Below are 27,351 nucleotides of genomic sequence, written 5' to 3'. Positions count from 1 at the left end.
GCTGCATTCTGATCACTCTACAGCTCTGTAAATATTAGTCGTCCTTACAAAACCAGTTAGATGTTATTTTTGGTGTTCATTATAGCAAAAACCTTAATCCTCAGATTGAAATTAAAACTGTCTTCACCTGGCCTTACTGTGAAGAATTAAGATGGAAAAAAGATGATATTTTGAAGAATGTTTTTAACAAAGCAAATAGAGCAACCATTCACTACCATAGTATTATTTTTCCCCTACTATGGTAGTGAATGGTTGCTCTATCTACTTTATTACAAACATTCTTCAAAATATCCTCTTTTGTGTCCAGCAGAAGAAAGAAACTCGTACAGGTTTGGAGCAACATGAGGGTGAGTAAATGATGACAGAATTAAAAAAATGTGGGTGAACTATCCCTTTAAACAAGGCTTCTTGTGCTATTTGCTGCAGCTAAATTTGAGAGCACACCTTCTCAGTACAAACCGTAATACATCCAAACATGAATCTTGACTATATTGTTTGTGATTGTGGCTTCAGTATAAACATACTTTGAAATTATTGGAATTAATATTAGAACGTTCTCTATTTTGGCTTTTAAGAGAAGCTTCTTAAGATTTTACCAGTGGAGTGTGTTATATATTATTTGTATTATTTCTAATGAAATGCGAACAGAAACAAAGCGTGATTTTAAACATTATCGTGATTCCCTTTTTTATTATCTCTATAACAATGCCTTTGCAACCCTCTAGCATTGTGGCGCCAAGTTTTTTAAACATTACTCATATTTTTTTAAATCTAGTTTAGCATGCTGTCAGTTTTTAGTTGGTTTTCTGTCATTTGGAAGGGCTCTGTAGGCCTCCGCTGAAGCCTGGGACTGTCCTACTCCACCTTCCCCAGACGGGCTGCCTCATGTCAGGCAGTGCTCGAGAGGAGAAGGTCCAGATCGACATCAAGAGCCGGTAGCCTGTCAACAACCAATTATTAGTGCTGCGCCGAACAGCAAATCTAGATGGGACAAGCTCCCCTTCAAGCTCCTTATCTCATTTAATAAGATAAGAGCCAAACCACACACACACACACACACACGGAGCTCAGGACAGCACAGATCAGCCAGTCATTAAACTCTGACCCGTGTCTGCACTCCCTCGTCGAGATGTGTGTTGTGTATGTTTATGCTCAGATGTTTGCTTGTTTTTAGGAGCGCTGAGGATTCTGGGAAAAGCTTATTGGATCCTCTAATCATGTACTGAGGTTTATTAGTGCGGTAGCGCTAAAGGATCATACCGATAAGCGCATAAACTCGCACGCATGCATGAATGCATGTTGCCCCACTTTCTAGTTTTATACAACATGGATAAACTCATGCCAAGCCTTCAAAGATGCGCATCCATGCGAAATTCTTCCCCTGTCCAGCTGCCACGAATGACGGCTCCGTGACCCTCGGTGACCTCCGACGACCGCCCGACCCGCTGCTGAACACACACTCATGACATCATTGAGCATCTGTGCGCTTCAACGACACAATACACAAAGAACTGAGGGGGGTGGAGAGTTTGGATCGGAACCCCGATATTTCATTGGCCTTTACATTTGGTTTCCAGCTCTGTGATTGGCTAGAAAAGGAACCCGACCTTCCACATGCAAGCATGTTGGGTTTCTGGCTCCGTGACTTGAGGGCCAAAGTGCATGTGTGTTCATGTATCAGTGTGTGTCTTCTGTCTGTTATTCTGTTTGTTCTCCTCCTCTATTAGTTGTCTGTTCGCTCTGTTCTCTTTGTCTAGATGTATGTTGTGTACTCCTCTCTTCTCTTCACTTTCCTTGGCAACAGATCCCGTCTGCCTTCCCCCTCCTAATTCTCTCTCCCGGCTTTTTTGGCAGAACCTTCTGTTCCCAGACCTCCTTCAGGCTCTTTCACTTTGTATCACTTTCTTTCTCTTTCTGTGGCACAAAGTGGCATTTTTACATCACATGATCAGTTCCGTGGATCTCTGTAGCACTGTCCAAAAATATTTTGGCATTTTCTGAAGAGCAAGAGTGGTGCTGCTGTATGCAAAACTCACCGCTTTGATGCTAGTGTGTTGTAAGCATTGAAAAGTTTGGGGCGTTTCTTCAAATATCTACTTTTATTTAGCAAGGATGCATTAAATTGATACAAATTGAATCAAAAGTGTGTGTTTCAGGTATTCCCTACGCTATGGGGACAACATCTTCCTCACAAAGATTTTTTGGTCCCCATGAGGAAAACGGCTTATAAGTCTTATCATGTCAAATCATATGTAAAAATGCTGAAAGCATTTTTAGGTTTAGATTTGGGTAGGTTTAGATTTAGTGTAGGTGAAGAATATATAGTTTGTACGGTATAAAAAACATTACGCCTATCTAACGTCCCCATAAAACATAGGAACCCAACGTGTGTGTGTGTGTGTGTGTGTGTGTGTGTTATACCTGGTATCCTGTGCAGCCCTTCACACACTGAACTATTGTGAAGCCTATTTAACAGTCACATCCTGTCTGGGTCACAGGGTGTTCTGAGGACACACACTCACACACACATACGCACAAATGGATTCACATCCTGCTGCATCTCCACGGATTCAGCCTTAGGTAGTAAGTCTGAGGAGCGTTATCAGTGTTTTTCTCTGTTTGTGTTGCATAAGAGTGTGTTTATGATGTAATTTATTGGCCTTGGGCTGTGTGGAGAAAGACAACCACAGCGATCAAACCACAAGTGTCAACAAACGGTGTTTATTTTTATTGACACTGAAAGGTGATGTTTGTTGATGTGAAATTACACACCTGTGACTGCCCTGAAATGGCCCAAATCACATCACCTGCTGTCTCTTAAAGCTCTGGGGCTTTTCTCTCCAATGTTTGCATGCCTGGTGTCCTCACTGTCCTCCGGAGCCCCCTACTGGACACAGAATAGACTTCATCCTCAGGAAATCATGACCAGGTCACGCTGAATGGCGGAAACCAAAGGGAAAAAAAGCATGATGATATCTTCTTTTTCAAAATTATGAGGAAATTAAGAATATTTCTCAACTGAAGGGTTCAGTATTGGACATTCAGTTGCAAATAAATATCATTCTCAATTAAATATAATATTTAATATGTATAATATGGGCTATATTAATATAGAATTATCAAGAAAATATGATTTTGTACACTACTGTTCAAAAGATTGGGGTTGGTAACATTTTTTTAAAATTATTATTATTGTATTTGAAAGTCTCGTATGCTCACCAAGTCTTCATTTGATCAAAATTTCAGTTAAACAGTAATATTGTAACATGTTTAAATATATATATGTGTGTGTGTGTGTGTGTGTGTGTGTGTGTGTGTGTGTTTAAAATGTAATTTATTCCTGTGCTCATTCCGATAGGATTATTTGATACTCAAGCAACATTTATTATTTATTTATTCCATTTATTATTATTCATCTTAATCATTTTTGTGGAAACTCCTATCTATCTATCTATCTATCTATCTATCTATCTATCTATCTATCTATCTATCTATCTATCTATCTATCTATCTATCTATCTATCTATCTATCTATCTATCTATCTATCTATCTATCTATCTATCTATCTATCTATCTATCTATCTATCTATCTATATATATGTAAAGTTCAGCCTTACACAGTATATATATATATATATATAATATGTACACATATGTTTTTTTATTTGCATAGAAAATTATACACACTACTTTTCATGTACATTAAATTAATCAAAAATGACTGTGTGTGTGTGTGTGTGTGTGTGTGTGTGTGTGTGTGTGTGTGTGTGTGTGTGTGTGTGTGTGTGTGTGTGTGTGTGTGTGTGTGTGTGTGTGTGTGTGTGTGTGTGTGTAATTCTTGAATTTGAGTTAAAATTGACCTTGGCAGGCTTTTACAATAGAATATAACTGAAAAAAGTATAATAGTAAAAAGTAGAGCAGAATAGAATAGTTACTCAAAACAATTATGATCGGTCTTTAGGTGAGTTATCATTTCTATAGTATTTTGAGAAACACAGTGTGATTATTATTCGACCATCTCAATCCTCCTCTGTCTGTCTTTGTGGACGAGTGTCCTCCTGGGATTCCTTTGAGATCTGATGTGCCCATCCAGTCAAAAGCTTATAAAGAGCCCACATCACATGTCTTCAATAGCCAGGGTGAATCGCTCTGGTGTGAGTGTGTGTTAAAGCTATTTATGTCAGCACACTGATGGAGATGCTTGGATTTATGTGTGAAAGATGCCTATTTTTATTTTTTATTTTTGCTCTCAAATCTTGTGTTTATGTGTCTCTTTCTTCATTCTTCTCTCTCTCTCGTTCTGTGTGTGTGTGTGTGTGTGTGTGTGTGTGTGTGTGTGTGTGTGTGTGTGTGTGTGTGTGTGTGTTGGCAGACTCTGGCTGCAGACGGGCACACAGATGGGTGACAGGCTGTGCCGAAACCAATCTCACACACCTGCTCCTTCATACACCGACTTACACATGCATACATAGAAAAATGTACACACGCAAATGCACATAGAAAAACAGCTTGCTTTTAATGAAATAACCTCACAAATGAGTTTACATTCGCTGAGCTGCTCCCTAAAGCTCTTCATGTGTAAGTGCAGACAGATGTTTGTCTCGGATGACTCTGTGACTCCCGAGCATCTGTAATCCAGCGCGCGCGCTCGCAGTCAAACAGCCCAGCGCCGCACATCTACACGCATGTCCTCCAGCTATGAGATATTTCTCATCGTGACACTGAGCTCAGGATGAGAAATAAATAATTAGAGCTGAAAGGGAGCCGGAGAATGATGACTATTGGCTGATAAATGAGTGCGGAGAGCCGCGGAGTGAGAAGGCGGAGGGGATTAGGGCGCTTTGGAACACTTTAAGAGCATTATAGATTAAAAAAAGGTCAGAATGTTTAGCAACATAATGCTAAACCTCTTAAGCGAAACCCAACTGCACGCTGATAAACGGGGACAGAGGGAGGGGGCGAAGAAAAAGTGGCTGTATGGGGTTTAACATCTGTTTGGGTCAGAGAGAGAACTGTTTAAAAGACACAGAGAGTCCTTTTTAGACACAAACACGCACGCACCTAAAGTCTCAATCTCGTCATTATAAATGATAATAAAACGGACATGTAAGGTAAAAACGTGCTTCCATTTGACAGCTGCAGGGATGAAGTTTTAACATATAATTCTGTTCTTCTCACGCAAAGCTGTCAAATGACAAACTGATATGGTCTACCTTTATAAATCCTTTAGCTGTGTTTTTAGGATAAGCTTATCTTCAAAAATCACATAAGAGAGAAATGTTTGGGGTAAAAATAAAACAAAGTATACTTCTTTAATTCGGCATGGATGCATTAAATCTACACTGGGAGGTATATGACCATCCAGTGAATAATAGTTTCTGTTCCTCTCAATTCTGATTTCGTTTTAACTCCTACGGTGGCCGATTTAGTCCAAAATTAACATGGCAATCCCCCTCTTCACATTCGACAAGGTGCCATCGAGTGTTAAAACGCGAAAGCCGAATCTTGAATTTACGGGTATGTCCCTCTGGGGCTAATGTACTTTCAAGATGGAGGGGCAACATGGCGACCGGCATTCGAACCCCTCACCCGTATGTATTGTCAATGGCATATTATAAACTTACAAGAATACTTTATTACTTGAAAGAAGTAAATATACATTAATGAGCACATATATTTTTGAAAGAACTAAGTGTTTTTAGCTAAGAATAAACTAAAAAAGTTACACAGTGTAGCTTTAAATTGACCAAAAGAGACAGTAAAGACATGTAATCCTAAATAATATATATATGAAATAAATACTGCTGTATTGAACTTTGTGTTTTATTGAAAGTGACGCTGAAGACTGGAGTAATGCTGAAAATTCAGATCACAGGAATAAATGACATTTTACAATATAACCAGTTATTTTAAATTGTAATAATATCTCAAATGATTACTGTATTTTGTATCTAATATATGCAGCCTTGGTGAGCAGAAGAGACTTCTTTCACTAACATTAAACAAATTACCAACCCCATACTTTTGAATAGTAAAATGTTGGATTGTTTCAACCCAAATTATATTTTAAACATTTAAACCAACTGTTGAGTTTGTCTGTATTTGACCCAAACATGGGTTAACACAACCCAGCATTATTTAGAGTGTAGTGTATATTTAAAAAAGTTGGGGTGCATGTTTCACTAACCTGAAACATTAAAGAAAAATGTATTAAAAAGGTATCTCCCCCCTTCGGTTGTGTTCTACCTCATAAAGCTGCTCTAGATGAACAGTACATACTGTATGGACATTATTTGTGTGTGTGTTGAAGTCAGTCTGCACTGATCTGTGTGCATGTGTGACACTGTGTGAAAAGATCACAAATATTCTGCCCTCGTCTACAGTACATTGACAATAGATCATAGAAGTTCAATGACAGTCCCTTTATTATTAGCTCAACTTCATGTTGTTACATGTTCACTGTCAGAAAAAAAGGTACATTTCTATCACTGGGGCGGTACCCTAAGGTACAAAACCAAAAAGGTACTAATATGTACCTTTAAGGTTCTACTATGTACCTTTAAGGTACTAATATGCACTCTTAAAGTACTGATATGTACCTTTTACGGTACTAATACGTACCATTTAGGGGTGAGTAAGGTACAAAGATGTACCTTTTCACTTTTGTACCTTAGGGTACCGCCCCAGTGACAGCACTGTACCTTTTTTTCTGAGAGTGTGTTCTTCCTTAACACAACAGGTGAAATTTTGAAGAACATCCTAGCTGCTCTTTTCTGTATATTTACACTGTTAGAAAAAAAGGTACATTTCTGTCACTGGGGTGGTACTCTAAGGTACAAAACCGAAAAGGTACTACTATGTACCTTTAAGGTACTAACACGCACTCCTAAAGTACTGATATGTACCTTTTAAGGTATTAATATGTACCATTTAGGGATGAGTAAGGTACAAAGATTTACCTTTTCACTTTTGTACTTTAGGGCACCACCCCAGTGACAGCTCTGTACCTTTTTCTGTGTAGGTGTGACGGCTGCTTTCAAGCTCCAGAATGACAAAAAGTGACGCTTTAGAAAGCATCGAACGCCAGGGCTTCTTTCGAATCCGTAACGAATTAAAATGGAAGCTGTTCCTCGTGTCTCCAGAACTCAGCACGCATTGAGACTGAATGACGGTCGCTGATCGTATCGTCCTCCCTTTCGCTGTCAGTCTGAGCATCACTGAGCTCAAACGGGACTGGGATGCTGTATGCCGTGTGAAACACAACCTACTGTACACATTTTCCAGCCGTCTTCATGGGTTTGGGCCTATGTTTATCCTGTGTGTATGTGTGTGTGTCGTCAGCTAGCAGGAATGTGTGTACACCGCCAATACTAAGATGGCTGCCAAAGACTAAAATGGCTGCCAGGACTCCAGAAAAAGAGAAAGAGAGAGAGAGAGAGACAGAGATGGAGACATGCTAAAAGGAGAGAAAAGAGACCGTCTCGCTCTTTCTCCTCCGTTTAGTCTGCTGTTCTTTTGTTAGTGCGAGTGTATTTGCCCTAATCTCTACACACTCTATCAAATCGCGCTGGCATGGGCCAGTGTGTTCCCTTATCACCCACAACCGCCCGATAAACACCTCCGCAAACACACATGCACGCGCAGCCTGCCATAAACTGTGCTGATAACGCACACTTTCATGCATATGTACTCAGACACTCGTCTCTCGTTTTCTCTCGTGTTCACACAGCTTGAAAATATCGGCTCACAATGCTGTTGCGTCCAAACATCACTGAACGGTCCAATTCGAACAGCAATAAGTGAATATGAAGCATTTTCTGCCATTTCAATGCATCTTTTTCTTTTTGTCTCATTGCAGAATCTGGCCAATCAGACAATTCCAGTCAACAAGGAGACTCGGACATCAAACCCCCGCCAAACGGTGAGACTTATTCACTATTATACTCTACCGTTCAAAAGTTTGGGGTCGGTCTCTTTTGCTCACCAAGACTGCATTTATTTGAGCAAAAATACAGTAGAATTAGTACTGTTTAAAATAACAGTTTATCAATTGAATATTTGTTAAAATGTCATTTATTTCTGTGATCTGAATTTTCAGCATCATTCCTCCAGTCTTCAGTGTCACATGATCCTTCAGAAATCATTCTGATATGAGGATTTGATGCTAAAGAAACATTTATGATTATTATAAATGTTGAAAACAGTGTGCTGCTTTGTGAAAACCCTGATACATTTTTCTAGGATTCTTTAATGATTAAGAACAGCATTTATTTGAAATATACATCTACAGTCTTTCCTCTCACATTTGACCGATGTAATGCATCATTGCTTAATTTATTTATTTTAAATAAAAAAATCTTACTGACCCTAAACTTTTGAATGGTAGTGCTACAGTAATATCACATAAGCAAGAGTGTTAGAATGGAAACAATTTGCTCAGTATTAAAGGGATAGTTCACCCAAAAATGAAAATGTGGCGTTTATCTGCTTACCCCCAGGGCATCCAAGATATCGGTTTCTTTGGTAATTCGGTAGAACACAAATGAAGATTTTTTTTTTTAACTCCAACCGTTGCTGTGTGCCAGTCATAATGCATGTGAATGGGTAACAACTCTATGAGAGCAAAAAATAAATAAAATGCTTAGACAACGTGCACAAAAACCCTGCTGCTCGTGACGACACACTCTCATGTCTTAAGACACAAAACGATCGGTTTCTGTGAGAAACCCAACAGTATTTTTGTTATTATTATTTGGTTTTTTTTCCATATCCATTATTTTTTCCATTTACCTCATATCCAAATAAATCTATGATCGCGCAATTTTGACCTTATCAGACGGAAGTAATAGCTGATGGGAACACTAGATGAGATTCGTCTGGATATGAGGTAAAAATAAAATAAAAAATACTGTTGTGTTTCTCACAGAAACCAATCAGTTCGTGTCTTAAGACATCAATGTGTCGTCATGAGCAGCAGGGTTTTTGTGCACGTTGTCTAGCATGTTTTTTTATTTACTCTCATAGAGTTGTTACCTATTCACATGCATTAGTACCGACACACAGCAACGGTTGAAGTTATAAATCTTAATTTGTGTTCTACTGAAGAAACTAACACACCTACATCTTGGATGCCCTAGGGGTAAGCAGATAAACACCACATTTTCATTTTTGGGTGAACTATCCCTTTAACTTCTTATTTGTATAAGTAACGCATTATAGTCTGATGCTTGATGCATGTGGTACTGGTCTCTTAAATATGCTGTTATCACAGAGCCCAGGTTCCAGTTGAGTGAGGCATGTGTTTACCTCTCTGCAGGACATCTGAGTTTTCAGGACTGCTTTGTGACTTCAGGGGTGTGGAACGTAGCCGAGCTGGTACGAGTGTCTCAGAGTAAGTACTGTAACACACACCACTTCTTGAATCGGCAACAAATACTGTATTTACCTTAGTTGTGTTGCTCGATTCATGAATAATTCGTTTAACTGTTGCGGTTCTTATAAATGAATCAGTGAAACCGAACGGACTGAATCAGAAGAGTCACTGATCTAAATCATGTAATGAATCAATCAGAATATAAGGGATAAGGGTTTGGTGCATGTAATTGTGCATAATTTACTGTTATTATTACTATGGTAAGTACATGTAACAGACACTGTAAAATAAAGTGTTATCTAATTTAGTTGTTTTTTTGTAATTTTTTATATTTTTTATATGTCGATACATTTTAATAAATTTTTAAATACCTTTTTTTTACTACTTTAAGTCAAACTAAATGAAAATGAGGAATGCTTCCTTGGCAAATAGCTGAAATGAAATAGCTTTTTATATATATCAGATTGTTTATAATATTTCACGTAGCAATTTTTTAAAAGTTTTAGTTAACAGTACTTCAAAAAAGTAATGCTGATGCTTAGCAAGTTCTAAGGTCGGCACACTCAGAAAAAAAGGTGCAAAAGCTGTTATCCTTTCAAAAGGTACTAATACAGACCCTTTAAGGGTAAAAAAGAAGCGATGTATCTTTTGAAAGGGTACCGCCCCAGTGACATTGAGAGTCTAGGAAATGCATCTTACATTAATTTAGCATAAATAGATTAGTAACTTCTCTCTCGGTTCGATTTCTAAGTCTTCCAGTTCAGATTTTTCGTTTCAAAAGTTCAATCTTCAGCATTTTCATCTCTTCCGCAGCGCCAGTTGCAACAGCATCAGGTCCTAATTTCTCACTTGCGGATCTGGAAAGTCCCAGTTACTACAATATCAACCAAGTAGCGCTCGGCAGACGCTCGCTTGCCTCTCCTCCATCCACAAGGTGAACACACACACACACACATACCTGCTGTTTGTGTCTGATTCAGTGTCTGATTTGATCTGTCTCGCTCTCCTTTTTGTCCTTCCTTCTGTTTTCCTCCTTGTCTGTCGTTCTTCTTGCGCTGTAGGTCTGAGGTGGAGCTGTACGCCAGTCTTCCTCGGAGGTACTCAGTCTGTCACAGTCTTCGACATCTCTGCATCTTTTCTGTGTTTCTCTCTGCCTGTCTTTAGGAATCTCTCACAGGGGCATCGAAAAACCTCTCGATCTGTCTTTCTCTCTCTTCAGCTCTAATAAGCGTAAGTCTATAGATGACAGTGAGATGGAGAGTCCTGTTGATGACGTCTTCTACTCCAGTCGTTCTCCGGCCGGCACCAGCTCCCAGTCCAGTGGCTGGCCAAATGATGTTGATGCAGGTGAGCGTCGCATTTACACACACATACGGCTTTTACACTGAAGCAGTGCTGATGCCTGAGTCTAGTCTCGGACCAGCCCACATTTCCACTAACTTGAGAGCAGAACAATGGAACTGATTAAAAAAGTTATGACAAAGTTATTATAAAATTAGATTAGAAGTTAGATGACTATTTTGTAAAATAAGTTTATGTAACTTTTCCGTCTATCAGAAGTCGCCTATTCAAAACAAAGGCGTAGTTTGATGACGGTAAGTTTGAGCGCAAAATCTTGGGGCATGTGATCTTCATCTCACAGCCGGTGGAAAAGCATCGGGATAGGACTCGGGCAGAAATCATGTTGATGGATGTGATTATTAACGTTACTGTAGTGAAGCAGAGCAGGACCGAGTGTTGAGGAGCTGAGCACGGCCGCTGGAGCGATTGTTAATGAGATGAACGACACACACCTCGCGAGCAGCGGGACTTTTATTATGCCACAGTCGCCGAAGCCATTTCTGCTTTTCTGGTCATGAGTATGAAGTAACACAGCTCTGTTTATCATATTAGATACATTTAAGTGTGTATTAAGTGATGTTATGACGTTACTCTTTGTGTTCGCTCAGCGGCTGCTGTGACTCTTGTTCACACTGCTCAGAGTAAAGCATTTCTGCAAAATAAAACCGGAAACCGAGGGTAACGCAGATATGACGCAATTGTCAGGCGACTCCCTCAGACGTCCCAGCTCCTTGGTTAAAATAGCAATTTTCTCACGATTTACAAATAGTTGGGATATTGTAAGTACTCAACTGAACAATATATATAACACTGGCCTGGTGGTGTTTAGATATTTTACTGCAAAAATATTTCTGTGCATTCACTCAGCGGCTCTGAGACAATATTCAAAACAAAGGCGTAGCTTGAAGACGCCTTGATTTTGCGGCGCTTTTATTTTATTCACGACGCTTCCGCTTCTTTCGCTCGTGTATGTGAGGTAACAGCTCTGTTTTATCATATTAGATACATTTGAGTGTGTTGAAAATGATGTTATAATGCTACTCGGTGCGTTCACTCAGAGGCTCTGAGACACTTATTCACACTGCAGTGAGCGAGATGGATATAAACCAGATTTAAACAATGAGACTAAGACTAATAAGACTACACGAATGTATCCAAACAGTTGCTCACCTGTCTAATAAAACACATTATATATTAAAGCATCTTTGATGTTTCGAGGGTATGTGAGTAGGATGTCAGCGGTCCGTGTCCTGGTTAAAATCACTCATAATGTAAGTACACAAGTACACAGAATATATAACATTGTTCTAGTGGTTTTTGGATATTTTAATCCAGAAATCCTGCATAATGTGTCTTTAATAAAAACGACAACCCTATAAATTGTAGTTGATCTAGAATCTATTTTCCATGAGTTCAGTCAAACTAAAACTTACACATAGTGTAAACCTTCAGGTCAGCCACTGACATCATAGCAGTTTGTGTCTTAAGGCAGTCAATGAGCACGTCTCAAAGAGCAAAGGCGGTTTTTGGGTTCAGTGGAAATTGGGCAAGACTGGGCACCAGCACCGTGTCGGTGGAAAAGGCACTAAACACACCATGACCTTCTTTCGTGCTAACAATTCTCTTCTCCAGTTGCAGTACAGCACCATTTGACGAGTGTTCAAGAGAGGAAGATAAAACATGAGAATGATGGCGTGCAGTTTCCATACCATGGTTAGAATACACACTACACACACTTGCACATGTACACAAGCAGTGGAAGAAGACAGGTTAGTATCAGGACCAGACAGGACACTAGTGCATCAGGTGTCAACCACAAAGCAGAATATATTTTTTTACCCATGTTATTGATGTTTAACATCGTTAAAGTCACTTTTAATGATAATCTTCAATGTTATTCAGAATTATATGAGAGGTTAAGTGTCAATGAAGCATGCTTTAGCCTTGATAATGTGCTTTTGGGGTACGTTAGACACTAAACTAAATGATCGCATAATTACACAATCAGCAAGTAGTGTTGGAAGAACCCAGATGGGACAGTCGAAGTCAGAGCAACACACACACACACACACACACACACACACACACACACACACACACACACACACACACATACACAAACAAACACTTAGAAAAGGCACAACACAGGTGCACCTTCTGTCCATGCATTTAACACACACACACACACACACACACACACACACACACACACACACACACACACACACACACACTCTCAGTCTGTGTTCTGGTCCCAGATGGCTCCTGCGTGTATCTACAGTAGTGGGAGACATCTGCTCTGCGTTTGTGTGTGAATGTCATAATCAGAAAGCAATGCTTTTCCCTCCATTTTCCCCAAAGATAAAATAAATAAAAAAACTAGCCAACTTTAGTTTTTGTGCATGTTTTTGCGCTGTGAATATTGGAATCTATTTTTAAAGTGCATCAAATTGTAATTTCAAAAGAACCAGGAGGCGAGAGTGTGTTGTGTGCATGTGTACACATTTCGTGATAAATATACATATACAGACTTAACACTTTCACATGCATTTGCACACTCCCACACACACGGGTGTTCTCTCTGGCACACACACACACACACACATACACGCATGCGAGAACAAGCACACTCAAAAGTGCAGTGAGAAGGGGGAATTAAGCTGAAATGGGATTTAATGCCTTGTAATGTAGAGAGGAAAAAATAGCATTAAACTGAAGTTCAAGTGTGTGTATGTGTATGAGTAATGCTAAGCAATGGGTGCCAGGAGGACGGTGTGTGTGTATGTGTGTGTGTGTGTGTGTGTTCTTTGGTTATCTTCCAATTATGAGCCATCCCTGCTCTGTTATCACTTTCTCCTGCAATTTCTCACCTTTTCATGTTATTTTCATCTCTCTTTCATCTTTCTGGTGATGGATTGAACCAGTTGAGGTGTTGCTAATTTAATAGTTAAGGAACACTTACAGAAGACTACGGTTTGGTGGTATGACGCTATATACACTGTGCGAAGGTAGAAATGTGTCAACGTTTATACTGCTACAGGCTATATTTGCATGGCTATTTGTGGAAAGGACTGCTTTACATTATTTACACATTAAAGTCGGCAAAGAAATGTGCAGGAATGTGAAAATATAAAGCAGGACATGAACCAAACAAGCCAAGACGAGGAGTAACTTGTTTAGTGAAGCTGAATACAGTTGAATGGTCGCAACTTGTTCGCAGGTGTGTGTATTTGGGCTATTTTACAGGATGGCTCATCCAGATTTTAGAGTCAGAACTATCGTTTTAATAATATTAATTCTGCAGTTTTTAAGTCTTTTACCTCAGGTGTTCTTGCACTGATAAAATTTATTATTCATTTTTGTAATAAGAAAGTATAATAATAATATTGAACTTGTTGATAAAGTTTCAAATGAATAGGGAAAATAATCAAATATGCTTGTAGCTTTTATCAGAATTGCGAGATATAAACTCACAATTGTGACTTTTTTATTAGAGTTGCGAGTTTTCTGACTTTATTTCTCAGAATAGTGGGATATAGACTCGTAAATCTGAGGGGGAAAAGCACTTTTTTCACTGTTTTTTGGAGTTCATAACTCAATTGTGAGTTTATATCTCATTATTCAGAGAAATAAAGTCAGAATTGTATGTTGTAAAGTCAGAATTGTATGTTGTAAAGTCAGAATTGTATGTTGTAAAGTCAGAATTGTAAGTTTATATCTGGCAATTCTGACTTTGATACAATTCTTTAAATTGTGAGATAAAAAGGCGCAATTATCTTTTTAAAATGTTTTATTCTGTGGCAGAAACAAGCTTCCCAAAAAAGTAGACTACTAAACATTTTTGTTAAAATTCTTGCAAAAATAACCAGTATATAGTAAAAAAGTTTTCGGTCATACCGCCCATTTTGATTTGTTCCATTCGTCAGCATAGCTGGTATTAAAATGAGAAGAAACAAGTGAACAGGCTCATTTAGTTTGTCATAAATCAGCCCCCTCCCATCAAAAATCAAAACGGCTCCTTTAAGTTAGTTAGTTGAGCTAGTCAGCGAGTGTTTGATTGGTGTGTGTGCTGTGCCCTGCTGCTGTTGTTGTTGTTGACGTGTGGTTTCTGGCAGGGCTGTCCTCTCCTGGGTCTCTAAAGAAGCCAGCGGGGAAATTCGATTTCAGCGCCCTGTCAGCACAGACGAGGTCCCCCCGAATGGCCTTCACACACCACCCGCTGCCCATGCTGGCAGGCGTGAGACCAGGTGAGACAGACACACTCCAGCAGGGAGAGAGAGAGAGAGCGAGAGAGAGAGAGAGAGAGAGAGAGAGAGAGAGAGAGAGAGAGAATGGAGGGGGAAAGGAGGGATTTGAAGGATTAGATTGCAGCGTAGGCTTCTGATTGGTCCAAAAGTCCTATCATAGCACCACACTAGTCCAAAATTGCCCTCAGTGGCATCTGATTGGCTCTTAACAGTGGCGAGTTATTGATGGAGACCTCTGATTGGCTGGGCAGAGAGACAGAGAGAGTAAGAAGCTGCCACAGTTCATGAACGACACCATCCATCCATGTACCCTCTTGCTCTCCATCTTTTCCTCTCTTCTCTCACCATCATTTCATCCACAGCTTTTCCCTCCATTTTCAAGTGTGTGTGGTGGAAATGTCCTCATGTTTCTTTAAATGTGTAACCTACGTTGTATTCATTTTAAAGGGTTAGTTCACCCAAAAATGAAATTGATGTCATTAATGACTCTCCCTAATGTCGCTCCTCACCCGTAAGACCTCCGTTCATTTTCAGAGCACAGTTTAAGATATTTTAGATTTTAGTCCATATGAGACATCAGTGGGTTAATCAGAATCTCTTGAAGCATCGAAAATACATTTTGGTACAAAAATATCAAAAACTACGACTTTATTCAGCATTGTCTTCTCTTCCCCGAATCGTTCAATGATTTGGATCGCCAATGTCACGTGATTTCAGCAGTTTGACACCAGTCTGAATCATTGATCGATTCACTGATTCACAACCGTTTGAATCTTTATTTGAGGTTTGAAAACGAACCCGGAAGAGGCGACAATGCTGAACAAAGTCGTAGTTTTTGTTATTTTTGGACCAAAATGTATGTTCGATGCTTCAAGAGACTCTGATTAACCCACTGATGTCTCATATGGAGTACTGTGAAGATGTTTTTATTCCCTTTCTGGACATGGACAGTATAGTGTGCATACACTTGTATACGCTCTCGGACTAAATATAAAATATCTTAAACTGTGTGTGAAGATGAACGGAGGTCTTACAGGTGAGGAACGACATTAGGGTGAGGAGTTATAGACATCAATTAAATTTTCGGGTGAACTAACCCTTTAAGCGAATTAAATGTGTTACTGTATGTAGAAACCACGTCACAGATGTTCTGTGAAATCTCACATACTGTGCAGTTTAAAACTCTTGCTTGGGTTGGGGCCAAGTATCGATTCTTATCTGATTTGAATGAATTTCATTAATTCTTTGACCATTGTGGACGAAAACCACACTTAAATACAGTACTCGAAAAGTGTTTCCCGCACCATTATTTAGCTGTATGCACCTCTACTAAAATCTACAATGTGAAAAATACAACATGAGCAGGGTAGTTCAATTCACAAACGAATAACCCTAACTTATCAATCAGCTCAGAGCAGTTGGACTAACAGATGTCTAAATGACTAAAAGAATCCATAAGGAATTGTTAAACGAATCAGAACCAGAATCCATACTGAAGGTATTCGATTTAATGCAACATTTTCACCATTTCCAAGACATTTGTGAAGAATGGTGCTCATTTAATCCTTAAAGAAGAGTTTGCAGAGTTGAGTTCTTGATTCGCTCATATTGTTCTCATTTCAAACATTCACATTTCAACTTCCTTGTGAATCACTAGAGACTATTCGCGGTTGAAGAAAAGAGAAGGAGAGAGATGGAGACACAAATGGGAGAGGCCATGAGGGAATGTTTAGAAAGCTTCCAATGCGTAACAGATGCGTGACCAAGAGAATCGTATAAAAACTGTACGTTTCGCTCTCTCCGTTTTTAAAATTAGCCAGCGAGCATGTTGCTTGTTATACAGGCATGCTGTCATTCATATTGGCACAGGACAAAATGTGAAGGAGAGCGTGTGTATGTGGGGGATGATGCTCTTATCGGGCTCTTCTTGGCAGGCGTGTTCGGAGCGCCGTGAAAATCCCGATGATATTCAGAGGCATTAAGACTGCTCTCTCACAGGCCACTCGAAACGTCTCCGTTCCCACCCAAAGGAGAGCGCTTCAAAGCTCCCTCCCGTGTTCTCCCTGACGTCCCGGATGTTTAATCCCATCCGATGGCCCTGGGAAATCGGCGAATTCCTATCCGTCCGGGTCCGACTGCAGCCGGCGAGGCCTAATCAAGTAAAGGTCAGCGGGGCCGAGAGCGGCAGCTTTAAATGGATTATACGTGCGTGTGATTGTGGAAGTTTTTCTCCGGCAGACGCTTCTGGTTAGAATGTTTATGCAGAGTCGAGACAGTGGAAAAAGCAAGGTCTGCGTTAGGCCGGGGAAAGAGGGCAGAATGCGTGCACATGAGAGAGACTGTCTCGCTGCCGTTCCTAATGCGTTTGTGTGAGTTATGGATGGATGTTGGCCGCTGTGGTGAAAGAGATACTGTGGTTTGCTTTTGTGAGCGATGAATAACTCTTGTGGAGATTGAGAAGATACCGTTTTTTGTTTGTGTGTGTGAGGGCGTTTATGAGTGCATTTGTGTGTGTGTGTGTGTGTGTGTGTGTGTGTGTGTGTGTGTGTGTGTGTGTGTGTGTGTGTGTGTGTGTGTGTGTGTGTGTGTGTGTGTGTGTGTGTGTGTGTGTGTGTGTGTGTGTGTGTGTGTGTGTGTGTGTGTGTGTGTGTGTGTGTGTGTTTGTTGGCACCCTATAGCGCCTGGCTTCTGCCAAGTACCTAATGAGATTAAGAACCACCAAAAAAAAAAGAAAGACTAGAGAAAAAGAGGGAGTTAGAGATAGACAAAAAAGAGGGACAGGATGAGATAGATAAAGAGGAAAGAGAGGATGGTGAAAATGGCATTTAAAGAAACAGTATATCCAAAAATGAATTTACTCATCCCCATGTCTTTACCGAACCTGTGTGACTTATTTTTCTTGCGTGGATGACGTAAGATTCAGCAGTAAAAGGGACTAAGTAGTAAAAGGAGTAAATTCATACAAATGATTTCTATCTTTTGAACTTTCTTTTCATCCACTAATGCTGCAAATATAAACAAATAGATAACGTTTTCAGCAAACATGAAGTGAAACAACATTGATAATAATAATCAGTTTCCTGAGCATCATATACACTTAACCCCTTAAGTGTCACTGGCCCACCGGTGGGCCCATTTGCCACTGCATGTTTAAAACAATATATCCTATATTTATCCTGATCTGGATAAATTTGTTGACACACTATATATCATTCGAAAGCTTATGAACGCAAGATTCATCCTGTGCAAACCGTTTTGAAATCGGACCTCACGTTACCACGGAAGCGGTGCTCTAAATTATTCTAGCGGGCTCCTCCCCAAGTGGCGTCGTCATGTTTCATATTTATTTAACTACTTTATAATAAAAACCTTTTCTAATCTTGACAAAACGCATATCGTCGGAAAGGTCTGAGTCTCACGGTTCTATATCTGCAAACTGTTTTGTGATATTTACACAAAAATATATACATTTGACACAGGAAATTGCATTTAAAAAAATCAATGGAATTTCAATGACACCCGGTGGGTATTTGTGGTACAACGCCTAAACAAAACCTCATGGGAACTTCAATTTTTGTGATATCAACTTCAAATTTGGAACACAAATTAATTAGACATATGGCTTTGATTTGATAGTAATTTTAGAGTACACATTATTTTGTAACATATATTTTATATTAAATATTAAGTATCTAGTACAGTATAATTGATTTACAGTACATTTAAACTTCCATAACTTTTTTATACTTTAATTCTTTTAATTTTTGATTTCACTTGAGCAATACTCTGCTGACTGTCTTCTTTAAAATGAGACCAAACTTATGTCTATATTCCAAAGCATTCTTGAATTGCAACCATTTTGGAAGTTTGGATAGTGAATTTTCATGCATATTTTCAAAAAGGGGGGTGACACTTAAATTATTCAAACAAAAATATATATATTAGTAGTAGTAGTAGTAATTTTTAGTAATTAGTTTTATATATATATATATATATATATATATATATATATATATATATATATATATATATATATATATATATTTAAGGAAAAAATGAATGAATTAGTTTTTTTTCTTACTAATGGGTGCAGGACACTATAGTTCATTTATGTAATTGAGGATAGCAAAATAAAGTAAACTGTGCCATATTTTACCCAAAAATTCTTCATACAGTGAACTACCAGGAAAATTGATTTTAAAAAATTGCCGCCCAAATTATTTTAGATGCTTTGACCTGACCATGTTTTGCTTTCAAGTGTTTTTTCTTTAATTGCTCATTTATATTTTACACCACAGACTAAACAAAATGAAGCACTGCAAAATGTTACAGTATTTTAATGAAATAAATGCAGCCTTGGTGAGCAGAAGATACTTTCTGACCCCAAACTTTTGAATAGCAGCATATATTTCCATTAAAATTTTAATTAATTTATTGAGAATATTTGTCGTACTTGGTCTAAAGGCACCATCTGTAATAAACAAATGAGATTTAAAGATTTAAATTTAAACACACACACACACACACACACACACACACACACACACACACACACACACACACACACACACACACACACACACACACACACACACACACAAACAAATGCTAATATAACTAATGTATCTCACACACATATCGCTCACTCTTTCTTTCTTTCTTTCTCTCTTTCTCAGGGAGTCCGCGTGCCTCAGCCTCTGCCCTTCATTTCCCTGCTCCCTCCATCATCCAGCAGTCCAGTCCATATTTCACCCACCCCACCATCCGCTATCACCACCATCAGGACCCGCTCAAAGAGTTCGTCCAGTTCGTCTGTGCTGACGGCTCGGGGCAACCGGGGGCACAGGTAACACACACGCACACACACACAACATCATCACGATTCAAACAGCACCAGTGGACAGGACACACACACAACACTGACACACATCTCTGCTAAAGTCCCTCTCTCTTTCTCTTTTCTTCCTTTCTCTTTCTCTCCATTATCTAACACCTGACAGTCTCCGTTTTTCATGTTTTGAGTTTGATTTCATCCTCTCATTCCTTATAAAGTGTCATGAAACACTAAAATATATTTTTCAAAACAGATGTGGTCGTGCTAAACAATGATTGCATGTTACATTTTTAAAATTATGGGTTCATCGTGTGGATGTGTTCACAACCTGAAAATGATGTAAAAAGTGTTGCAGGACACATTATCAACCATATCAGTTTAGTCATTAAACATCTGTTCTCTTTGCACCACTGCCAAGCTTAAAAAAATGTATATATTCCCAAAATAACAGGAAACTTAATTTATGAAAATCACAAAAAGGCATAATAAATATAATCTATTCAACCTGTGTATGTTATCTCAAGTCATACCATAAAACGTTTGTGTTATTCACTGACAATATCTTGCCCTTTAATCATCTTTTTTGTGATTAAACGCGGGAACACACGTGTTGGTGTGTCTGAGATTCAGTGACGGTTTTCATTAAATCTGCTCCACATGAAAAGCTATTGTTTCTTCACAAGCCTTGAAATATAGTGCTGCTCATATCATATTAACTACTGTTATGATGCTTTGATGTCCTTTTCAGAGCACCATTCACTTTTATTATATGAAATATACAAAAATAATAATAATAATTTGTAATAATTTAATTATTATATAACGATAATAATAATAATAAAAAATAATAAAAAAGTAAATTATATAAACATTAAATATAAGCCGTATGTAGGTTGGAGAGAATTGCAAAGCCTGCCTTTTTTTGTATTATTAATAAAATGCAGTAACATTAAAAACTCAAAACTGCAAATCTGAATTGGAAAGGCGGAGATTAGCAAAAGTTCAGTTGGTGAAATAGATGTAAGTTGGACCGCAGTTTTATCCTCTTTCAAAACTGATCCGAACTTAAATTGTTATATGACACTTTAATAACTCAGTGTATGTGTGTATGTTTATTACGTTTTCAATGTCTTTGTACGTTTGTAACACTCCAATCTCACTTTTGTGATTGCACGCCTCCACATTTCTGTATCTGTGTGTGTGTGCGTGCGCCTCTTTCACCCCCTCACCATCTGTATGTGTGTGTGTGTGTGTATCTGCAGCCTAACGGGAGCGGTCAGAACAAACTGCCCGGCTCCTTCTTACTGCCACCTCCTCCTCCTCCGGTAGCGCGGCCGGTGCCGATGCCCCTCCCCCTGTCCGAGCACAAACCCAGCCACACACACCCCGAGAGCGGAGTCGGCTCCCCGGCCTCGCCCTGTAAGTGTCCCGCTCAAGCACCAGACCCACCAGAGCCCTCGAAATCGCCCCATTACCGCTGCGCTGAAAACAACTCATACATTTTTGGAGTGACAGGGCCACGATTTGTGACTATTTGGGCCAAAGCATACCCTACGCAAGTAGACAAACGCAGACAGTTCTAGCTACACACGTTTATTTCCGCCTGTCGCTGCGTTCCCAAAAATGTTCAGAGCGCATAGCGAGCATTTGCTTAAAACATCGGCTGCTATGGTCCGTTTTCTCTAAACTGTTTACGTTCATATCTAGCTATCTGGATAATAAAATAAAAGGTTTAGTGTTACCGATATTTTAAGGAAACTCTAGCGCCCCCTTGAGTATTGAAATGTTAACGCAACAATAACACACACTAATACGTGCGGTACCAGACTAAGCATTCCTGTCTGTATTTGCATACTTGCGTAAAGTATATTTCTGGCTTTAGATGCCCTGCTCTCTTCCATCTGACTTTTTTCTTTGTTCATTTTCCTCATTCAATTCCCTTTTCATCCTGCTTTTTCACTTATTTATCCGATTGCAATCAGTCACAGACTTTTGCAATTGAATGGGGATGGAGACACTTAGCTGTCTCTCATTGGCTGAAACAAAGCAGAAAAAAAGCCAATCATTCCCATAGATCAGCCTCCCTCCTCATCGCTCTCACTTTTCATTTTTCTTTCTTTCCTTTCTTCCTTCAAGAGATCAAATTCAGGGCAGCTGGCATGGACTCCAAACAAACAAACAAACAAAAAAATGACGCCCCACATTAAGCGCCTTTCTTTCCATTGACACATCAAGATAAATACAAAGAGGAAATGTGTGTAGACGTGCAGGTGAAGGGATTTGTGATGTGTCTGGCAGTGTGTGAGAGCGGGCGGCACTGGGTTGTGGGTCTTTGCTTGGGATGTGTGTGTGTCGGGTGCTGTCAGCAGGGCGGGTGGGCAAAAGGAGGAGCCTGGTCGAGCGAAACCTTTCAGGAGACCATCCCTTCTTTTCTCCATTTCTCACACATGAATGTTCTTTTTCTCACTGTGTTTCTCATTCGTTCATTTCATATCTATGGAATTGGTGTATCGGTCTCAACCTGTCGTATCCCTCCATTTTTACATTTTTTTTTACCTTCCATCTTTCGGTGCTTTTACACACAACTGCCTTTTTCAGTCATATTTCAGACAAACACACACACACACACACACACACACACACACACACACACACACACACACACACACACACACACACACTCAGTTTCATTAACACCTCTTATCTCATGGAGTCCACTCCGCACAACTGCCCTGAATTTGAATTTGAAAGTTTTTTGTTTTTTTTAAATTCAACTGAATGTTTTATTTCTTTATTTTTTCCGCATTTAAATCATCCTGTCTATTTTACACAACTGCCCTGAATTTGACATTTGAATCTGGAAGTGAATTTCCGAATGTTTGAATTTGAACTTTTAAACACAAAATGTGTATTTTTTCCCATTGATATCCTCCCTCCTGCTTCACACAACTGCCGTGAATTTGACTTTTAAATTTGAAAGCCCAATTCATTTTTGAATGTATTTATTTTTTGCATTCAAATCCTCCCTTCCAAAATGCCGTTTAATCCACAACAGCCATTTACTGAAAACCTTTAGCACTTATTGACCAGGCAAATATAGTTATAATGGCTCCAATGAAAATATACATTTTCTATAAATCGGTTAATGAATAAATAAATGTAATTTCTGCACAACCAGCAGCACAAGACTGAATTGAAAAATGATTTCTTGATGAATTGAAAAGTGCTCAACCTGTCTGCCATTGGTCCAAGGACTATAATACCCAGAGAAATCTATCCATTAGCATTCCCATTCATCTCAGTGGCAGTTCTTTGGCTGGCGCGCTTCCTTATGTTTGATTATGGGTTCTCAATGCCAAGCCCTTCAATATTGACTATCCTGAGCTGAGCCATTAAAGGCAGCAGAAGGCAAACTGGAGGTAACCAGCCAAACCTTGACTCTTGACTCCTTGATTTGAGTGGGACCGCATTTTTTGGACCCCCTGCCCCCCTTTTTGAATGTATTAGCAGTTCTGAGCTCTTACTATTCAATTCTGTATTTGTATTATTAATTTTCAGGAATTGTGTAGTTGTTATTTAAGTTATATTTATTATACATTTTGTTATTTAATTATATACAAAGTTAAATTATGTAGTTAAACTATTTAAGTTGAATTGATATAACCCTAAACACAACCGTTGGTAACCCTCCTGAAATATTTAACCTAACTTGTTTCAATATATGAGGCCCTATATGCAGGTTTTAAGTTCAGTTTTGATGGAAAGAAAGACCGTAAGTTATTTTTCAATGAAGACGCAAGATATTTTCTTCACAAGCTGCTGTTCGTCGTGGCTCTGTGCCCAACTTAAAGTGCAGTAAACAGTAAAACTGTTTGTGCTTCAAACTAGTGTGTTTATTACTACATAAATAAGTTAAAACAATACAAAAACAAATACCACTTTATGACGTCAATCACCGAAATGAACAGTTTTTGCACCGCTAAAATAACGGGAGATGCCTGCATATGATAACGAATACCTTGAACATTCAATTTTAGGTTACACTTCATTTTAAGGTGATGTTGTTACATTGTACTTACTCAAATAAGTAATTTTATTTTACTACAATTTTACTACAATAATATTACTACGTGTACTTACTATAGAGTTACAGTTAGGGTTTGGTTTAGGCAGTGCTTGAAGTGGAAAAAATGAAGTGCCGGTACTCCCATGGGGCATTTCTTTGCAAAATAGTCAAGTTGGTTGATAACATAACCGCAATAAAGTAGCCCATAGTTAACAACTTGTACAAAGTGCCATGGGAAGTCAAAGAATCTTTACTTCAAATGTTCTTATACTGATTATAATTTTAAAATCCTGTTATCTATTTGAATATCTGAAAGCCTGCATTTCACTAGTGTCTGTTGTTTTTAGCAGCACACATTTTACACATGGGGGAAACCAATAGTTTAGTCAATAATTCAAGAGGAGCCAGACTTTAAAGTTCTTGATTCTCACTTATGAAAAGGTAACATAGTTCTTGTAATCGTTTAACATTGCATTTGTTACAATAAGGATATAATTACATGTAATTATGTAGGCCTAACAGATTATCTATTATAAATTCTACAACAATTTAGTCAAAATTGACCACAATAAATGTGATCATGAGTACTTTAAAAAGCTTTCTTGGTGCAGGATGATGTTTTCCCCTCTTTTCATCAGTCTTTTTAGTGGCTGTTTTAGATAGATGTTCGACTTTCTCAGTAACATTCCCAATATAACTCAAATGGATTTCATATTTTATCAGTGACGTGAAAGGAGCGGCTTGCGTAAATCATATTGCATTTTTGGAGTGCATTGTTGAATGCGCCTACGATGATTTGCACGACACTCATGCTGAATGAAACAGTTGGGCTTCAGTCGTATTGAGCAGATATTTGATCCGTTTAGTTCGTACAGCTTAAAATCTCAAAATGCACGATGTATATAATTAATTTATAGCCTGACTCTTTGTTTTGGAGCAAGTACCAGCAGCATATGAGAAGTGCCGGTACACAAGAAAAAGTGAGGGTGTGCGCTACAGAATACCGGCCCACTTCGAGCACTGGGTTTAGGTTAGTTATTTGTAATTATCATAGACTGTAAAAAAATATGGATGAAGTGTCAGTGACGTCACCTGTAGGTTTCTGAAGAGCATTTTTGAAGCCTTATGTGGGCCGTCGCCATCTTGGAATCACCGCGCGTCCCTCCCGGATAACTGAAAATGGGCAAAGAGCCGGGACGTGGGTGGAGCTGAGGTGCCTGGTTTCTGAAACCACGCCCACCTAGCTCGACCATAGCGTCAGTCCACCTGTCACTCAAGTGCCCACGAACTTAATTATGCAGAACTTTAAGGCTTAATATAATTTAAATGGGTGAGTTATAATAAAACAAATCACCCCATCACAGTTATCACGAAGGGCAAAATAAACTATATCGACCAAAACCACTTTTTGTACCAAGCTGTAAACACATTTTTTTTTTTTGGCTGTAAAGTTGGGTGTTTTAAAATGGGGGGAGGTACAGATTTGACTCCCTTTGGAGCCTGTCTCTAGTGGCCAGTCGATGAATTGCAGTTTTAGTCACGTCCATGTTGGCTTCTAGAGAGACGGGAGGTTGTCACTTGGTAATTATGCATAATTTGCTGTTTAATAGCTATAATAATGTAGTAATGTGTAACTATGTCATCATAAAATTAAGCGTTACCCAAATTTAAAATGGTCACACCTGCTCTTACGTTAAATAGGAGTTGGAAAGGTAATACAAATTTAATAATTCCATACACTGTACTTTTTTTTGTTGGTTTAACTTAAAAAGGTAAGTAACCTGGTTGCCTTAAAATTTTGATGCATGTTGATACAATGAAGCAAATTGGTTTAATAAATAGAAACTGAAATATTATTGTATCTGAACCACATAAAAATGTGATAAATCATGAAAATAGCACTGTTTTACTGCGTCATCACAAATAAAACACACACAAATACCCAATATGCTTACAAAATGTTTAATTTTTAATTTCAAAGAACTCAAAATTCTACGGCAACCATGTAACTTGTTTTTAAAATATTTTTTTAAATTGTATGGGTGTAGTCTTTGCATCGGTTTGTTTTCGATTTAATTCAGGTCTCCTCGGTTGGAGTAGAATTGACTAGGTGCTGCTATCACAAACTATTGTCCTAGTGCAGGAGTATAATATTGCTTGGTTCACTCAAACAAACAGATTGCCATTGTATATAGTGCCAATAGTGCACACTTCAAGCCACATGTTTATTGCATTTTAGTGCCAGTAATTAAAAAATTAGCTTGACATTTTTACAATACAAGGAGAAAAATCCCAGCTGTAAATGCTGACAGACGTGTGTGTGTCCCAGCAGCATACCCAGCGCCAGGCTCCACAGCTTCCAACAGGTTTGTCGGCATCGGATCACGGGACAACAACTTTCTGAACATCCCACAGCAGACTCAGGTACATAGAAACACACACACACACACACACACACACACTCACACACACACACACACACACACACACACACACACACACACACACACACACACACACACACACACACAGGTTTGCTTTAGGGACACATGTGGAGTGCTGCTGATTATCCTAGCACAGACAGTATGTGTATAAACAAACGGGAAACATGTTTACAGTAAATACACTTTCTATTGAAGCTTAGCAGGCAAGCGCGGAGCATTTTGCCCATTTTGATTTCACTTCAACACGCATATGAGTTGCACATTTCTGGGTTTAAACCCTCGGGCCTGCATGTCTGGTAGGCTCCTAATGAAAGTGTGTTTACTGTAAACCCATGTCCTGTTTGTTTATACATACTGAGGGATGAGTCTGTAGTAATCGGCATCATGTTAAAGATGCGGCACATAGACATTAGGTTGAAAATACCCCCAGAATATTCCTTTAAATTGAAAATAGCAGGCGGTTCAGTCCGTCCATCAATCATGTGTTTTCGATCAGCGAGTTAAGTGCGTGTGGTTGGTAGCAGTCAGCGGCTCTCTGGGGGTTTGCTGAGGGACACGCTGCTCATGTCAAATGGATTTTGTGGCCGTGTTCCCACTCGCACCAGCTACAAAAACCACAAGCACTACCAATGAGACCATACACATGGAAACAATCATTTCCTCCTCCTCCTCACTGACTCCAAAACCAAATGTCTTATGATTCATCAGATTTATTATGTAAGTAAGTATGGCGTTACATTGTCCTCTTCTTTGTATCGTAAATCCCCTACACATTGACACGCTTGCAGGGTCCAAAACATACTGCAGACTTTTTACTGCATCTGTTATTGGTGGGTGAATTTAGGACATTTACCAGCAGTGAAAGTCTGCTTTGCAATACTTTTCGTAAGATTTCATACACTGCCGTTCAAAAGTTTGATGCGTTTTTAAAATAAAAACAGTAATATTGTGAAATATTATTACTATTTAAAAGAACAGTTTTCTATTTAAATGTATTGTAAAATGTAATTTATTTCTTTGATCAAAGCTGTATTTTCAGCATCAT

At 38.9% G+C, this 27,351-nt stretch overlaps 1 protein-coding gene across 8 annotated transcripts in view; it reads left to right on the top strand.

Moving 5' to 3' along the window:
- Nucleotides 1–27,351, top strand: part of LOC137072893 (nuclear factor 1 X-type-like) — a 130,950-nt gene that overhangs the window by 95,395 nt on the left and 8,204 nt on the right. For 3 of the 8 annotated variants that reach the window (XM_067440887.1, XM_067440889.1, XM_067440890.1), the window contains 10 exons: nucleotides 7,860–7,922; nucleotides 9,318–9,392; nucleotides 10,188–10,308; nucleotides 10,436–10,471; nucleotides 10,594–10,721; nucleotides 12,348–12,428; nucleotides 14,831–14,962; nucleotides 19,639–19,808; nucleotides 21,059–21,215; nucleotides 26,192–26,286. In XM_067440887.1, the coding sequence (XP_067296988.1) occupies nucleotides 7,860–7,922; nucleotides 9,318–9,392; nucleotides 10,188–10,308; nucleotides 10,436–10,471; nucleotides 10,594–10,721; nucleotides 12,348–12,428; nucleotides 14,831–14,962; nucleotides 19,639–19,808; nucleotides 21,059–21,215; nucleotides 26,192–26,286 (1,058 nt within the window). Of the gene's footprint in view, nucleotides 1–7,859; nucleotides 7,923–9,317; nucleotides 9,393–10,187; nucleotides 10,309–10,435; nucleotides 10,472–10,593; nucleotides 10,722–12,347; nucleotides 12,429–14,830; nucleotides 14,963–19,638; nucleotides 19,809–19,962; nucleotides 21,216–26,191; nucleotides 26,287–27,351 lie in introns of those variants that run through there. The other 5 variants (XM_067440888.1, XM_067440891.1, XM_067440892.1 and 2 more) reach the window with 5 other exon arrangements.

Source organism: Pseudorasbora parva, chromosome 4, assembly GCF_024679245.1.
Source record: "Pseudorasbora parva isolate DD20220531a chromosome 4, ASM2467924v1, whole genome shotgun sequence".
Classification (NCBI taxonomy): domain Eukaryota; kingdom Metazoa; phylum Chordata; class Actinopteri; order Cypriniformes; family Gobionidae; genus Pseudorasbora; species Pseudorasbora parva.
The sequence above is the reverse complement of the archived record's forward strand: the minus strand, read 5'-3'. Positions and strand labels throughout refer to the sequence as shown.